The sequence below is a fragment of the Gallinula chloropus genome (genome assembly GCF_964237585.1).
Source record: "Gallinula chloropus genome assembly, chromosome: 4".
In the NCBI taxonomy this organism is placed as follows: domain Eukaryota; kingdom Metazoa; phylum Chordata; class Aves; order Gruiformes; family Rallidae; genus Gallinula; species Gallinula chloropus.
Window position 1 is genome coordinate 28,931,376 of NC_140088.1, and position 18,150 is coordinate 28,949,525.

Below are 18,150 nucleotides of genomic sequence, written 5' to 3' on the forward strand. Positions count from 1 at the left end.
GCCTTTAATGGGATAATGTAGAGTTTACTCTTCAATTTCAACAGTATCTTCAAGCAAATTATCCAAACCTCATAAATAATGCCCTTCTCTAAAAGAATCCCTTAAAAAACAGGAACATATATTTCATATCTAATTATCTTTTTATAGACAGATTTTATTCAGGAAACTCCTGAAGAGACAACTGATTACACAGGTAACTACACGATACTGGAAGTGGTATCAAACTTAAAAAATAATAATACAAAAGCAGAGAAAACACTTTTCCCATACCAGAGCCAGTTATATACATCACAGGAATCTCTGCTGCAATGGGTACATATGGCACAGAGAGAAATGCCATTTTCACATTGATAGAAACCTTCAAAAATTGCCAGAATCAAAAATGCAGCTAGCTCAACTGGAGATGGGTAGGTAGGTAGGGGAAGTTAAGCCAGCAGAAAACTTGGCTCTGCTAAACAAAGTAGCCTACTGCAATTAAAAGTTTCTGAGTGTGGACTGAAATTTATTTGAAATAAAATCCACCTCCAGTTTACAGATTTGCTAACTCAGAGTGTATCTGTTATAAATTAAGTGATCATTGCTCGGGAGTAAATGAATCACGCCCATTACTGCTGTAATAAGGAGAGGAAGGTCAGCCAGAGTAGCAGTGGATAGTCCATCTGGAGAGCTTTGCATTTTTCAAGAAAATACCCTACATGAACTTGAAACGAAGGGTTGTATATAACACTGTGTAGCACCATAAAAAATAATGCAATTTGCAGAATATGTTTTGTCATATATGAGGACTAAGTCTCAGCACATAAGATCCTGTGTGTGAGAGATAAATCACACAGGTTTTCATGTCACTCCCATAACTTTGACAATCCAATCCCAGGAAGTCAAATGAACTCTTGAACATACACCTTTTACAGTTCTGCTAAATAATTCCTCTACTTTCTTCCTGACCTACAGCTGACTGAGCTGTTGTGTAGTAATCCACAGTTGATTAAACTGAGTTTGATATATTCTGAGGCAATGGGCATATTTTTCTTGGGTACTTTCCATTATAAGGAAAGCTGATTAGAGCCCATTATTACATTTTACTGGCACTAAGTCATCTCTCTCAGTATTCCTAGTTTAGGGCCATAAAATGAAGGTTAGTTTAACAGACCATTTCATTAACTCATGACCCTTGAGGTTTTTGAGGTTTTTTTAGATATTCTAAAACACTGCTGAGTTCCCAATTTTTGTTCCTTACAAATGAGTGCTAAAAAGAAGAAATTCTGGGCATGGCTATCCTATGCTGAGCATGCAGTGAGAAGTACATTATCTCAAAGTGACTGAAGCTTAATTTGGCCTTCATCTTACAGTTCCCCAGATGGGAGCTCTCAATAATGACCTAACATCACTGAAGTACTGGATTTCCTTCATTTTTGTGGTAACATTCTCTGCACTAGTTATACGATATTTTTCTACGTCACATCACACTATGCAACACAACCTATTAATGGAAAAAGAAAGTCCTAGGAGACAGTCAGCACCTTCTAAGGTCAGTCCTCAAACTAAACAGAGGAACCCAAAAGTTTTAGGTATTTGGTTAAGGTGTAGTGCAGACATAAGCAAAGGACAAAAACCCTCTTCCTGGAGGGGGAAAATAAAAAAAAAAAAAGTAAAACAAACCCCCAAACTTTTAAAAAAAGAAATATCCACTTTTTTCTCTTTCCATTTTAAAGAATAATTTTCAGCCAAGAGGTTTTATGAATCTAATCTTGTTCTTCAGATTTGATATCATGCCTAGTTTAATCACAACATCAATTTGAGACAGGCAGCACACCACAACTCAAAAAGAGCTGTTTGTGATGGAAGCTTGAACAGTACAATTCCTGTACCATTCTCACCTCAGGGACTATGAATGTACATCTGCAAAACCAACAGAAAATCCAATTCTACAGTGTGCAGTAAAATGGTAATTCTGACTGCCTTAAACTGGATTTACTGATCTGTCTTCTGCTGAGTGCTCATGCCTGCATGATGCCTGAAGCATTTTAGAGTATTCCAGGCTGTTGTAGGACCATCTAAGAGAGAAGCACAGTACTCCACCTGCTTGTGTATTTTCAAGGATTTGAACTACCAGCATTTCCTGCCATCAAACTCCTTCCAGAGCTCCTACTGGAGTACAAAATAATAGAGCCACATATTCAGATTTCACGTATGGCATTAAGAGAAGAGTGGATCACTGGAAGTGTAGATAGTTGCATAAAATACCACTGCATTTCAGGGTCAACTGAGTATCAGGCAACCTCTAAAGTACTACTATATCACTGTATAACAACTGATCTTTTCTGGCTTGTAGGCTAAAACTAAAGTATAACTTTTCTTATTTCATTGGAAACGCTTCTCTTCCTATGATCTACGTGCTCATTCTCCCAGAACGCCATATATGTCCATATGTGATATGCTCTTTTTACCAAGCCATCCAGGTTTCCTGTAAGTTCAATATTTTCTGCTGCTCTTCTGCAGACACAAATGCTGAAGCAAAAAGACAGAGTAGATGAAAATTTAAAAAATCTGTCTCTACTTACTTCAGGTAGCTCTAGCCCTGTGCAGATCTAGGAAGGGGCGGGGGGTGGGGGAGGGGAGGGGGGGGGAAGAAAAATAACCTTGACTGTTTTTTTCTTGCTCTTACGTGGGCTCCCCAGGAGAAGGAAATTCTGGACATGGCTTTGTTTCTCAGTCATAAAGTCTCCCTTTCTTTTACACAGCCTACCTATTTCTTGGCTGTTCTATAGCTGAATCATTGCCCTCTCATAGGAAAGCATTCTGCATTGCTTCTGCCTCCTACCCTCTTCCTTACCTCTCAATTCTGCAGTTTTCTGGAGATGCTGGTAAGCAACAGCTGTGAATTTCTAACCTCTCTGCTCAATTTCTGGTGAAATGCTTTCCTCAAGCCTCTTTTCTAGCATTGGATTAATGCTCTAAGTCGAACTGCCATAAGATTTATCGAGGTGGTCATGGCACATCCTCATTCAGTTCTTGCCCTTCTATGCAATACTGTTTGCAGCACAAACAGCAAGAATAGAAAAATTATTAATAAAATTAAAATTAATTCATAAAAATTAATGTTATTTGTGGAATATGTTTTGTCTTAGATCAGGGTTAGTCTCAGTACATAAGATTCTGCATGTGAGATATAAAACATACACACAGTCACACAACTTTTGCCACAGTATTCCTTAAGTTTTATCTATTTGTATGTGTGGGAAATTGACAAAGAGAAGAAACATCCCTTTGGAAATTGAGACACATCTGATGAGCGAACAGGAAAACAGATCCAGTGGTACACAGTTTCAATTGCATGTTCAGAACAGATTGTTAAAGGCACAAAGAAGTTTCAAGGGCAGAAATATCACTAAATAATAATCCTAGGCATTTCATAAAAGCAGCAGGGGAATGCTTTAAGCCTTTTGTTCATAAAGTAATAATAATATTACAATGGAGACATTATTTGACGTGGATATAAGTACTTTTTTCAGGTGCTGACATTGCACTTGCTCTTGGTAATAAAAACCAGAAATCGTTGTTTGTTTGCTAGCACAGGAGTTGTCAACTTGTTTTCCATTTTAGAAGACCTTGTTATCCTCTTTCCACTTTGTGTATATGAGGCACAGATTGAGATGAGGAGTAATAGGTCAGGTGGAATAATCATTCCATAGCAAGTAAAACTGATAAACCACATATTTAGCTACAGAAATATCTTTAAGAGTCCTAAAACGTCATCATAATTCCATTAGGTATATGGCATTTTTTCAGCTTCATAAAGCATTAATGGTGTTTATATCTCATTTTCTTGTGTTTTTTTTTTAACTTTATTTTTCCAATTATTTCTACTGTATGCAAATCTGCTGGTATTTGTACTGCTTGAAAAGTGCCTCAAATAGAAGATGGCAGCTTCTGAAACATTAAACAATGATTAGAGAGGCACTGGGCCAAAGGAGTGAGTCAGTTAGGAGCAAAGGAACAATGCAGCAGATGACAGTAAGCTATCTTGAGAGAACTGAGAGCACTTAGCAATTCCATCAAGATTTTTTCTGCTGCCAAACGAAAACAACGATTCATACTGCCATATTATTTAGCATTCACCATGATTCTAAATCATTTATCAGAGAGTTCACACTATTGTGCAGACAAACCCTGTTAAATTTAATAAAAGGCAAATTGTTCTTTGAGTTGGCATCAAAAACATCTATGAGAAAGCTTTGGAGCATCTACCATTCCTCTCAGATTACACTTGAAAGGAAACTAACATTAAAAAAAAATTCAAACCAACATATAAATCATCAGCTTATTTGCAAATTCCATCGGAAAATGCCATAGAAATCTGGCAGGATGCTAATGGAGAATACAGCTCAATACAGCTCCCCCAGTCAGAAACCTTCATCTATCAGGCTGCCAGGACAGCAAGATTTGCCCTGTGTGAAGCAGGCTGCACAACTTAAAAAACTAACAAACTTCTAGACATTTGTGAAAATAACACAGACTTTAAGAATATGAAGGGTAATTTTTTTAGTATATAACCTGTATCTCCTTCCACAAGGACTCATATCTGGATTTCCTTCTACCCAAACTATCAGAACAGACTTCCAGTAAGTGATGTTAACAAGGACTCTAGTTACAGAAGCCCAAGAAAAACATAACGTACTTCCAACTAAACTGGGTGAGGACAAACATGGAGAAATTTTCACTCTCTCACAGCCTAAACTCTATGTCTTCATTGTTCCCAAGTTAAATCCATCATTGAAGGAAGAAATTTTAGCTTTTATGTCTAGTTGCATTACAATTTCCATCAAGTTTTAAATAGAGCTTCCCAAACTTTCCAAGACTGCTACTTGAGGCATACTACTTAAAATAAGTTACTTTTCTTGTGCAAAAGGAGAGAACACCATTTGAGTAATGGTCCCACAAATAACAAACAGCAACCATGTGAAGTCAAGTAATTGAAAACTAAGTCATCCAATATACTTAGATAACAAAAACGAAATGCCAAACATCCACAGAAAAAAGTATGCTAAAGGAAAAGTCAGCATGAATTGATTTTTTTATCAACAACAATTTAAATATCCTTTGATGAAAGGCTCTGTACTTGAACTTCAGACTTACAGTAGGTTCCACAATGTCTTTAAAACATCTAGCAATGCCCATATATGTGCCTTTGTATATTTCTGTAATCTATTCATATGTTCTTGCTTACTGATTTTTATCATGTTTTAGACCCTTCGTCATATTAAGGATTTTCAAATTCCATCACAAAGAAATATTAGAAATTATTAGTTCTGGCAGGAGGTTTTACCATCAATTTAAATTAAGGGAATTTATATTTCTTACTTTATGTAAGGGATAATTTTTTAACTCCTTTGCCTAACATTATGAAGTATTTTCTCTACCCCATCAAACTCTTGCAATTATATGTACCATTCTCTTGATAAGGAAAGAGAAAGGAATCCTTTAAAATGTCATTCAGGCTCTTAGAAGTTTACATTACTAGAATATCTCAAAACCAAACTCTACAGTGACAGTTCCACAAGGCTGCAATTACACATTGGCATTCTCACAGTGAGGATGCCGCCAGCCCATAGCACTTCCAAAATACATGGGGTGAACTCCTCATTGCTACCAGAGGAGCTCAAAACTAGCCTGTTGTTATTGCAGTCTTTAACACTGTGGGCTGCATTGAGTTTCTGAATCCCACCTGCCACAGGTGATGGCATTTCTTCCAAAAGATTCCAAAGTGCCAACGTGCACCCAGGAACTTCAGCTGTGTTGTCTTCATTGGGCTTTGATACTTTAGGTAACCTGAGAGCACACACCACTGCACTCACACTAAGGATTGTGTCATTACAGGACAGCAGAACAGACACAGGGATGAAGAACAAGAAAATACTGTGCATTGTGCTACGTGACATATCTAGGGCATACAGCACGTGTGAAACAGATACAGAATATTAATTGGTACACTGGGAGTCAAGCCACAATGAAAAAATGCCTGTCTAGCTTTCAGCTTAATTTGCTGTATGAAAAAAAAAGTGAAGATACAAGAAATCTGCAAACGTGCAGCTAAATCACCTCAGGATTTTGTTTCCTAGCTCCAGTTTTTCAGCATTTCCTGTATTATAGTTCAGACACTCCATTTTACTAACTTCCATCAAGATTAAATATGGCATGTAAATGCCACTCAGATGATGTTTAAATTAGCTCCTCCCATGCTGAAATCAGGTATGTTGCTATTCCAATCTTTAGCTCAAGTTTAATGGCAATCGACTTGTCTCATGAGGAAAAAATAAAAAGCACTATCTGGTGCTAAGGGTTGGAGTTGCATAGAATAAATTTTCCTCTACTCTGCCACCTACATGAAACTGCAAGTATGGGAAAGGCTGGTTTTAGAAGTGATTGCTCTGTTCTCTTGGAGTTGCTATGCTGCATCTGATATAGGAAAAGGTATGTATTAGACTGCAACTGCACTGGGACTGAATGAGTTAAAGCACCTCAACGACAGAATAAAAGATAAGATGACCACATGTTAACTCTCAACCACTGCTGGCTAGGGAAAATTCACAGTATTGTATGAACAGCTGAATCAAAACTCTGATGTCAGTAGACTGCAATAAAAGCTCTGCTGCCCGTTGATGACCCCTGATGCGTACAGAGGTTATGCTATCAGCTCACACACATTGGAATTTTGCTTCTCCAACCATACAAACAGACTGAACCACACTATATTGCAGATGATTAAAATAACTGTTCTTTTGATAGGCTGATTTGTCACTGCACACACATGCTGAGCACACACTTCCACAGAGGCAAGTGGTCCAATGGATGTGTAAGTTCTCTGGGATGCACTGGAAGAGCCACACTAAGATCCTGCTAAGGACCTTCCATATCCATTATAAAGAATAGAGAAGGTGACAGTTCCTGTGATAAAACAAAGCAAACTGCATGCTGTTTATCAAAGCTTTCATACAACTAAAACTCCAATGCTACAAAACCCAGAGTCTTGCCTCCAGCGAGGGGTCCTATGCCTGCCCACAGGTGTGACCCAATGCAAGTCAACATTTGACTCTGACGCACTATGGAGTTCAGATACGGGAGAGTTAGAAACACTGATCTAAAGGAATACAACAATTATTTTTAAATTAAAGCAAAAGAAAGCGGAAAGACATGTCTGAAAAGGAAGCATCAGGGAAAAGAAGGAGGAAATTATACAAGGGAATGATAAAAATATTTCACAAAGAAGCAGAATACAGCTGGGGGAGAGGGGGGAGGTTGGTTAGTGTGGATAACAGCGGGGTGAGCTCAACGATGAGATGTTTCTGAGAAGGGGCAGCAAACGTTCGAGTGGAGGAGACAGGGAGGGATTAAAAGGAGCAGGTACACTGGATTGGAAAACAGGGGAATGGAGACCCAAACTGAGGTGGACAAGCTCATTTAAAGAAGGATGAGGTGTATGGAATGGGCGTGAGGAAGCAAACATCTGAAAAGCGCTGACTGCCAGGGCGGATTGAAGAAAAGGAGAGCCGAGTGAGGGAATAAAGACCAAGGACATAGACCATGCCTGCATGAAAAAAAAGAAGGATCAAACACAGGAGGTGAAAAAGAGGTGAAGAGCAATAAATCAAAGCGAAGGAGGGGCATGAATAGTTGGGGCAGAAAACCTCTTCCCTTTAAAGCAGGAATCAAATACAAGAAAGAACAGTCTGCAGCCACTGTAGGACAGCAGGACATCTAGGACTTCAGGACCTACTGTCCTTGTAAAAATCTGACAGTCCTTTTTCATTAAAGGTTCTTAAGTTTTTCCACAAGAGCTTTGAGCTGCATGACCAGTCATTGATGAGACACAAACAAAAGTGTCTACACACTCCACTCATCCCTTAGAATAAGAACACTCCACATTCTTCTAACTTATGCTGACTGCCAAAATAGATACATGGCCAGTGGACTGTGTTTTGCTTTTGGTTATTCCTTCATATTTTCAGATGCATCCACAGTAGCTGGCACTCAAGCCAAGACACACCTCACTGCAGTCCTAGCATCAGCATGTAGTAGCAAACATATGCTCAAAGAATTGTCTACATTTATTCAAGTTTCAGTGCTAAATGTTATTATGCAAGTAAAATGCAGAGTTTGTATCAATAGCTAACGCTACTCTCAAATCTACAACGGAGACAGATCTGGTTTATACATGGAATACATGCTTTTTAGCATCTGATTCCTAACAAGCATCGCACTCTTTCATGTAAATCCCTAGCAACGCTACTGAAAGTTTGCTTCTGTAAGTGCTATGAAATAACAGAAATTTCAGCATCAAGACCTTTAACCAATAGGAGGAATTAATCTAGGCTGATAAAGCAAAGGCTTCACAATGCATAAACCATGGCCCAAAAGTGAATGCAGGTTTGAATAAAGTTTGTCTTTTTCCTTTTTTTTAAATGTTTTTATTTGCCTTTAAATTTTGCTGGCATTGAGGTATGCAAAGAGCAAGAAGCCAAACAGGATAGCAAGTTTTCCCCAAGAAGCTTGTTGTGAATAGGTTTTTTTAAAATCAACATTCATAGTTGTTTGGTCTACAAGTAAGTCATCTTCAAATTATGCTGTAATATTAAATCTAGCATGTATTTGAACAATACTTTTGAGGTTTATTTCTCACTGCTTTTGTAAAGAAAAAAAAATTCAGACAAGCTTCTATTCCCAAATCTCTCTTAAAAATAACCAAAGAAGAAATATACCTTTCTAATGAAAGCTTGGGGCTGCTTTCTGAAAAGCTTCTTTGTATTCAGTGTTTTGAGGACAATGTTGCAAATCTCTCAAAGGTGATACTGTTGCATCTGACCCGCTTTCTACTACTCTCTGCTAATTCTGTTCCATACTCTAAGTCATAAAATTATCATCCTGTGATATCCAGCATTATTACTGCAATTCAATAGCCGTATTCATGGAATTCTCAGGACAGAATGAGAATCGTTAAACTGCACGTTAGGATATTGCATTCATAAGTAATGATTCAAAGAAAAAGGAAGAAACCTTATGAAATCTGAGCCTCTATTGCAACATTTATTATTAAACTTAATACAAAAAAATTACATATAGGATGATAATTATTGCTAAACTATAAAATTTTCTAAGCCATACTCTGGACACATCAATGCATACTGCCTCCCCATGAAGCTGAACGCAGGCAGCATGGCTCACAAGTTTTTAAAAGAGATTTCAAATGGTCTTAAAATATCTTCAAGAGGTGTTTCATAATGTGGTGGGGCTCACTACCAGCCCAGAGTCTCAAAAGCCAAGCCAGGACTCCAGTGGCGCAGAAGGTCACCACCCTGTCCCCAGAGGACAGGATGCCACAAGCCAGAGTGTGAATAAAACTCTATTCCAGTAGTCTCCAGCTCAGGCAATGGTTTTTCTACATACATTTCTGAGGTCTAATTAACTATCAGCAGTCATGGGCATGGTCACTTTAAGGTTTTTTAAAGCCTATTCTCTGCAAATCCCTCTCCTCAATTGCACTGAGTTAGCTGGAACTCTGCTATTTCTGAAGGGAAAAATGAATATAACTTGACAATAAAATAAACTACTGAGTGTGTTATCTCTGAAAAGCAAACAGCATTCCTGAGGAGGACAGGAAAGATTCTGATCTAACAGACAGCACTTAACTGACACACCTTAAACACGAAAATGAAAGAGCTGAAATTGGTGCAGTTGCTCCATTCCACACTAATGTGAATGAGACCAGAATGAACAACACTGATATCTGGTTTGGTTTTTTAATAAATCTTTTGGTTTTGTTATATAGCACACAGGCAGTCACTGAAATGCACTTTTTTAAACCATCAATTAATTTTTAATACTAATGAACCTACATATGAAATGTTTCAGTGCTATGCTTACCAGAATTGCACTGGAAAAGATGGTATGGTGAAATACACATATTGAGCCATGCAAACGGCTTCATTAAAATAAAGGATACAAAATTGTGGACCTATAAAATCTGTTTTCTGCTTTTTAATGGCTCAGACTGCCATTTTCAGTTTCTTAACTTGGCGGGGGGGGGGGGGGGGGGGAGGAAACTCCACAAAGAGATTAATTGAGGTCTCCTGAAATATAATTGGGAACTTGAAAAACTGCACTGAGGTTTAGAGAAACTCAGAGATAATTTGCTTGACATACCCTGAAGTGCATAAAATAAAATACTATAGCTTATATTGTTCAAGACAAATGACGTTGGCTGTACACTTGAATACATGGTTTCTGAAATCATCCTTCTGGAATTTTAAAAAGCAACTGGATCTGCTCCAGTTAGGGGTGAATTCAGATATTCATTACTAGATCCAGAACTCGGTGCACAGCAAGAATTCGTACCAGTTTACCAGTACACTGCTTTCCTTCAGAAGCAGGAAACTTTGTTGCCCTCCTATAGTGCCAATCATCGCATCTGCTTTAATTTTGAAATCATATACTATGCAAATCCAATGAAATAGTGAAAGAGACTCAAAACCTACAGTCATTTGCACTCTGCCTGATACGAGTTCTCACTTTTTCTCTCTAGTCGCTTCCCATAAGCACGATGTTTCCTGCCTGTGAAATCCATGGCTGCAGCATCACAGAACAAAATCTTACATCAAGTTACAAAAGTTGCCATCCTTGGAGAAAGCCTGAGAGTAAACATACTACTTATAATTAGGATTCTGACAGGTGTCTGTGAGATGCAGAGTCTGGAGCCAGATGCAAGCACCAAGTAAGCTTTTGCCCCCTCAGGTAACATTACAGGGAAACCCAGAGTAACCCACTTATCTTACAAGCAGCAACACTCGCAAGCTAAAGAGCTACTAACAAAAACACAGAATGACACTAAATATAAAGGATTACTTTCAGCAATGCTAGAAGGGAGAAAAAAATTGAAAATATAATATTGTAAAAGCAAAAGTAAATTGTAAAATAAATATTTCAGGATTTAAACTAATAATAGAAAAGCCCACAAATCATCTTTACAATCACTCCCTTTCCTACCAAACATCCATCCTTTCCAAATGGATGCCTATAACCAGGTCTTCAGCATACATTATGGGATAAAGAGGACTGTAGGAATCTAATTTACTACTGCAGAGAACAGACACAAGAGAAAGGGTTAGAGGAGTAGCAGAAAATCCTCGAGAGAATTTCTAGGAGACTAAATATCACTCTGCACAGTGTGGCTTTGTATAGAATGACATGTAACACCAAGCCAAGACAGCCAAACCAAAGGTTATCTTCCTGTCAATTCCTGTCCTCCTGTTTGGGGCCAGGAAGATAAGGATTTAAGGCACAAGAAGGTAAGAAAGGCAAACTTGAATAAAAGGCAGAGCCAACTATAAAAACATGAAACTTTACAGTACCAATACTGATAGGCACAAAACAGGGCTGAGTAGGTCTTCCTAAAAGATTAGACTGCTGCTGCGATTTCTTATCTATTTCAGGAAAGAAAGAATGAAAGAGAGTAATTCTGACAAGCCCACAGAGCACAGTGCAAAGTGTTATTTGTTAGTGAGCTTGTCACACTGATGACAGGCACTCAGAGACACCGATGTTGATGACATTGCTCTGCAATGTGGCCACTGGAGTAGCTGCCTGTAAATGACAGAAAATCAGACTCAAACTCTAGAACCCTCATCATTCAGCCAGATTATTTTTCTTCTTGAACTGCTGCCTTGCAGCCAGTTCCTCTGTATGCAGAGGCCTCAGGCCCTGCGGCACCAGTAGCCATTCAGAACCGCTGAACGCCTGGTACCACATTAACTGAAACTGTTTGAAAGATGTCAGAATGGATTTCTACACATTCAAGACCCCAGGTCCACCAATCAACATTGTATTTCAATTTTTTTTTTCCCCCTATCAAACTGCTATGTATTGTGTGAGAGAGTGGGCAAAAATTAAGGCCAGCAAGTGTGTGTCAGTAAAACCACATCAAATGACTGAACTACGTGCTGAAGCCAATCAGAAACCTACCTCAGTTCACAAGGTGTTTCTGCATCACGTATGTGTGGATGATGGTTGAATGTGAGTTGTTCTAGTTTGGTTTTTGGGGGGAGTTTTTCGGGGAGATTAGTTTTTTTGTTTTATTTGCTTTACTCATAGTTTACTGATGTTTTGAGATTTTTTTGTTTACTTCATCATAAATTGTGCCATAAATTAAGAATAGCAACTAATACATCCAGCATGTTCATCTACCCACACGTTTTCAAGAGTAGGTTTTTGAAGAAAAGCTTGGTCAGCTTTCAGTACCTCTAAACATAGTATTATTCACTGGGCCTGACATTAGATTTGATAGAAGCCTATATCAAGTTGTTGGGTTTTGTGTGTACTTTGTATAGAGACAGGATTTTACTTTTTCCTCCATTAATAGTCAGCAGAAGAGGAGATGATGAATTGCATAGCCTGGGGTGGGCAAGTTATTTACTTGTTTTGCAATAAATCTATTTTCTGTACAAATCTGAAATACATTTATGATCAGCAGTGAGTCAAGGATCTAGACACAAGGAACACCTAACAGCTGTAATGATGGCAAGGTTAAGAGAAGCCCCTTGTTCAGCATTTTCCTTAAACAGGATAAATTCAGACTCTCCTTGTATTCTAGGATTTCAGAATTAACCCCCCAGCAGAGCAAAATTCTTCCATAAGTTCAGCATGTTGTGCTTATTTAAAATGCCATCGTTAAAGCTGCCAAAAAATAAGACTTGTAAATAACACCCAGCATGACCTCACTGCCAAAAAATGAGGCAAGTACTGAACAATCAGATATGGGCAGTCCAGTCCTTCAGATTGCAGAGCACAAAATCTGAGTAAATACAGTGGAAAAGCAGCAGGTTAATATTGCCAATGAAGACCAAGGAGAGGAACTGGAAATGTGAAAGAGATGTCCAAGGATCAGAGAACGACATTTTAAACAAAAGAGAAAAAGAGTGAGCATGCACATGCAATCATATGACTAACAGGAAGAGCACAGAAAGGATATAATCTTGAAAGGTACAAAGCATAAAACTTCTTAGGTCTCTATTGTTGCACTCAAACGTCTCCTTAGCAGACACCTTAAAAATACAGAAACAGCATTCTATCTCTCTGCATACTCTTTTACACATGCCACACCTGTGACAGCCTGGCAAGACTGTGGGACAAAGGGAAAAAATACACCAACAACATTTGCAATGCTAACAGAAGGAGCAGAAGCCAGAATTCAAGGATTCGTATGTGCTATCCAAACTCGGGCTAAGGGGAAGAGAGAGAACCAAAGCCTCTTACCATTATTACTGTTATCATCAACTAAAATGATTTCTTTGAGCAGGTGAGCAGGAGTCCGGTCAATGGCTGAATGAATGGAGCGCAGGATCACCGAGAGCGCTTCGTTCACAAATATGAATACGATGCTGACCTCAGGAAGCCTATCAGGAAACGTGAGGTTTCTGCACCTGAGGGTAAAAAAAAGAAAGACAGAAAGAAAAAAAGAAAGTAAACTGTTGGAAGGCACAACGTCAACACAAACTGTTTCAGCAGAATCTATCCCCAGACATAAGAATAGTAAGACAGCTTTTATAGGCATGGATCAGAAAGTCCCCATACACGCTCAGAGCACACGCAGACAGGCAAGAAACCAGATGAATTACTATCTAAATTAACTATCTTGAAAAAGAAATATCCTGAATCCTGAAAACAATATCCTGAATCAGCCAAAGCTTAGAGGGAGCTCACCTTTCCACCCATGGTCCAAAACAGTGAAAATCAGTCTGCAAACCAAATGCAAACTCTTGTCAAAATGTAGCTTCCAACAGCAGTTGTTTACAATGTCTTTCTAGACAGGGCAGACAGGAATAAACAGAAGAAGCCCCCTACTTTAGACAGCATCTTCTTAATAGCCACATTGGTTATTTTTGCTAGAGTATCTACCACTTGTCTCAGTCAAAATCAAGGGCTTCTTTCTCAACACAGTTAAAACTCCAACTCCAAAGAGCATCCTGCTAAAAAAGCTAAGACAGTGTAGCCAAAAGAATAAGTGAAAGAATGGAAAACTTATCTGTAAACTCAAATCAAGAAGTTCAATCAGAATGAGGAACAGTCTCAAAGCCTGATGGATTTTCTGTGCTTTTTAAAAAATATGGAAATAGCAGCATAGAAGCATTGCCTACAACCCCAAAGTTCCTTAATGTTTTACTATTTTATTTCCTTCCTCATTTAAAAAGGATTAAAATCTTGTATTTTTATGAAAAACAACCCTTTAATCAATTTTTAGCTTTTAAACTGTCAGCTAAATTTTCTTTTTGAGTAAAGCCACAAGTTATTAAGTAAAAGAAATTATTTTCCTTGGAAACTGTTAGTATTTTAACACAATGTTTCTGACCAATAGTTAATATTAGCTTTTTCTTGGATCTGAAACTATTTACTAGGATGAAATTAGGCCACAAGCTGACCCAGACATCGTTTCTAGATCGGATCTGTAGATGGAAATGATTGATCTTAATGCTCTTCTCTGCCTCCTGACAGCACTGAAGATGTTCTTCTCTCAACATGCCTAGATTCACTACAGCCAGGAACTCCTGAAAGCTCTGGAAAGCACTACTAACAGCCACTGTTTAGTATGCATGCATGGATGGATTCAGAATTTTTAGATCGTGTTTTAACATGACTCCTCAACTAAATTTGTCCTTCAGTTCAAAGAGAAAGTATAGCATCTTTCTGATTTGCTATTTCAATCTGTATAGTCAATACAGAGAAGTATCACTAAAGCATTCCTGTTCACATGCTGGATGCCGCACAAAAAATTAAGTTCAATCAAGATGATGAAGTCACATGTGTGCTTTTAAAGCCTCTTGAAAGGGTCAGTGCACAGGACACAAAAACACTGAGACACAGAATGCTAAAAATTCAGCTGGTCAACCAATTTTTTCAATTCGGTCATTACTTTGAAATGGATGGAAATCACATTAAAGTTGTTATTTAATATTTTATGTGCTTTTCTTTCTGTCACCATGTGAAAGAATCCTACATACACGCAAAACAGAAACCAGAGTCTTGAAAAAGTAGCCACAGCTTCAGTGTTGAAACTACAGCAAGGTCTACGCTCTATTTTTTAGCAAGTGGGTTCATTCGTCTTTCAGAAACAACTAAGAAACCGGCTCACGGAGATCCACAGCATTTTGTTCCAATACAAAACAGAAACAATTAAAATAGTGCTGGGATTTAGCAGTTCCCACATGTAGCTTGATCTTCTGGCAGAATAACAAATCACAACTTACTTTCCAAAATCAGTTTGTATTGCTACTGATGTGTTACTCCCCTGTTTTCACCAGTAAAAGAGCTTTCAGCTTGAGGCATCAGACTGAAAAGTTGTCTTTGTAGCTTTCAGCAGAGCGAGAAGCATGTAATATCTTTTTTATTTATTTTTTTTAGTACCACTGGACAGCACAACAGCTTGTGGAAGTGTCATTGTGTTGTTTATAATCAAACACCCCTCCTTTTTTTTTCTTTAAAGTCAGTGTCAATTCATTAAAAATGGCTTATAATAAAATTTCACTGCTCCTTGAAAAACAGATTCTATACCTGGCCTTTAAAAGCAATAGCAGCCAGGAGTCTTACTGGTTTCTGGGAGTTGTGTTGGCAATCAAGATTTTCTAAGGACTTATCAATAGATGCCCAAAGGAAATCCAAATGAAAATCTAAATATTGCATCTTTCAGCAGAGCGATAACCTGTGAAGTAAAAAGCTGCTCAGAAGCGCACATACAAGTCAGGAAAGGAGAAGCTTTCTCTATGAAGCACTGGGGGCCCTCTGAATTAATCAGAGACATAGGTGCTTTCCTAGAGATAAGAACCTGAGTGGGTTTTATTCAAAATAAAAGACTACAATAAGCAGAGGGAGCTGAACTGCCTTTTTTTCCAGAAGCCAAGTGCAAGGCAGGACTGTTTTTCTCCTGTAGCCAGTAGCTCAGGAGTTAAAACCTTCAACCAGGACAGAAGGAAGATGAGTTCAATCTTCTCTGACCTCTCCAGAGCACTAACTAATTTGCCAGCTAGGTGTAATTCTTTTCAGTCCACCTTTTCAGAGTCATTCTACTTTCCATGGTGCAATTAAGTGTGCAATAAGTTGGAGTGATACCAAGTAAGCATCTCTCACCCTGTGTTTAGGGCAAATTTCTTGGAGGAAAGACCTGTATTGCAGTACCTGTTCCAAAGGATGTTCATGCATTTTATACACCCTGTACTTCACTCTTCATGTCTATGTCAAATCTTCCAGATTATAATGCCACAGTAATACTTGTGATCACTTTTTTCTTTTGTGGTTGCACTTAAGAATTGCTGTGTTGGCCAAAGGAATAAAGGCACCTTCACAGGCCTACAAATCAGGTGTCAGGGGACTTCACTGGGAAGCAATACAGAATCACAGGATGGTTGAGGTTGGACTGGACCTCTGAAAGTCATCCTGTCCAAACCCTGCCTTAAGCATGGCCACCTAGATAGAGCCAGCTGCCCAGAACCCTGTCCAGACACCTTAGGGTATCTCCAAGGATGGAGATTCCACAACCTTCCTGGGCAACTTGTGCCAGTGCTTGGTCACGCTCACAGTCAAAAAGCCATTTCAGTTTGTGTCCATTGCCACTCCTGTCACTGGGTGCCACTGAAAAGAGTCAGGCTCCATTCGCTTTGCAGCTTCCCTTCAGGTAGTTATACACATTGATGACATCCCCTGAGACTGCTTTTCTTTAGGCTGAACAGTCCCAGCTTCATATACAAACGGAAGGTTTTAAACTTCCTAAGGAGAAAATTCGACTTTCCACACCTGCCTCCTGTACCCCAGAGGGAATATTTTAACCCCTGAAATCATTCATTAAAGAAAGATCATCTTCTGTGGTGAACAATGTTTTAAAGTACTGCTTCAAAACACTGCCTAGATGACCGAGTAGGTGAAGCAAGCACAAAACGACTCGGGCTGAGCACTGTCAAGACTGAGGTCAATCTTTTGCAAACGTGAATTTGAGGTGCCACCAGGGTTAGGTAGCATCTAAAAAAGGAATTTTCAAGGTTTATATTTGAGGCTCGAAGTGTCTGGGAAGTGCCTGTACCACACTACAATTTTTAAATACTAACCCTCACAGTTCTCCAAAAGATGCTAAGCTTAATACAAACCCAGCTCCTTGAGGTGCAGACGTGTTCACGGCACACAGACTGTGAACTGTGCGTGCTGGTCTGCACTGACAAAAAAAATTCCACATGCAATCCAGATACTCTTTACTTTGTGGATGTCACCTCTTATACACAAGTTGGATGGAAACATTCACATGGGCATAATAACAAATTACTAACATTGTGGTCTCCTGTACACCCTTATGTAACAGCTAGCACATTTCTGGGTGACGTTAAGTTTCATACAAGTTTTGAAAATTTGGCTTCAAATGACCTATGAACTGGTTAACAGGTTTATATATACTGAAATAATTTTCAGTATTAGCCCGTGAAGAAGCTTGTTATTTTAGTGATTCACCCGCAGCCAAAATGTAGAGAGGTATAAAATGGTCCAGCAAACAAAGCTACAGCCAGCTATCTTTTAACTGTTTAGAGTAATTATTTGTTATCCTCAGCCACATCAATGTACAAATAAGATAAAATCAAAACTAGCAAAAAATGTAAGACACGTTGCCTGTTAGACAAAGAGCAACACAGCAACTTTAGAAAGTATTTTAAATACAATGAAAATAGTTGAAAGAAGTTTCTGCCTTAAAATCTGTTTCTTCTCTCCTCTGTTAATTAGGCTAAAGCTAACATATATGGAAAATATACCTTTGTAAGAAATTCATGACAAACTATACTCCAAAAAAATGTTCTGCATGACCAAACCAACCTTCAAAAGTTTGCTGCCCTACCCTAAATCCACGCATAAACTGAAATGTTTAAGCAAAATTTCTGTTTCTGACATGTCTTCCATCCATTCAAAGGAAATCATTTGTATTCTTTTTCCTCCTTGCATTCATTTACACCTTTTCAAATTAGATCATACTGGACAAGATTTTCCATTTTCTGGAACCTTGTGCAATACAAGAGCAACAAGTTTAATGTTGTGAATGTCATTTTACTCCCTTTTTGTTCCACCATACCTTTAAAA

At 38.5% G+C, this 18,150-nt stretch overlaps 1 protein-coding gene across 1 annotated transcript in view; it reads right to left on the reverse strand.

Annotated features, from left to right (window-relative positions):
- The window catches only part of GALNT18 (polypeptide N-acetylgalactosaminyltransferase 18), a 227,541-nt gene that overhangs the window by 93,807 nt on the left and 115,584 nt on the right, over positions 1-18,150 (reverse strand). The window contains exon 4 of the mRNA XM_084264078.1: positions 13,303-13,469. Coding sequence (XP_084120204.1) covers positions 13,303-13,469 — 167 coding nt within the window. The remainder of the gene's footprint in view (positions 1-13,302; positions 13,470-18,150) is intronic.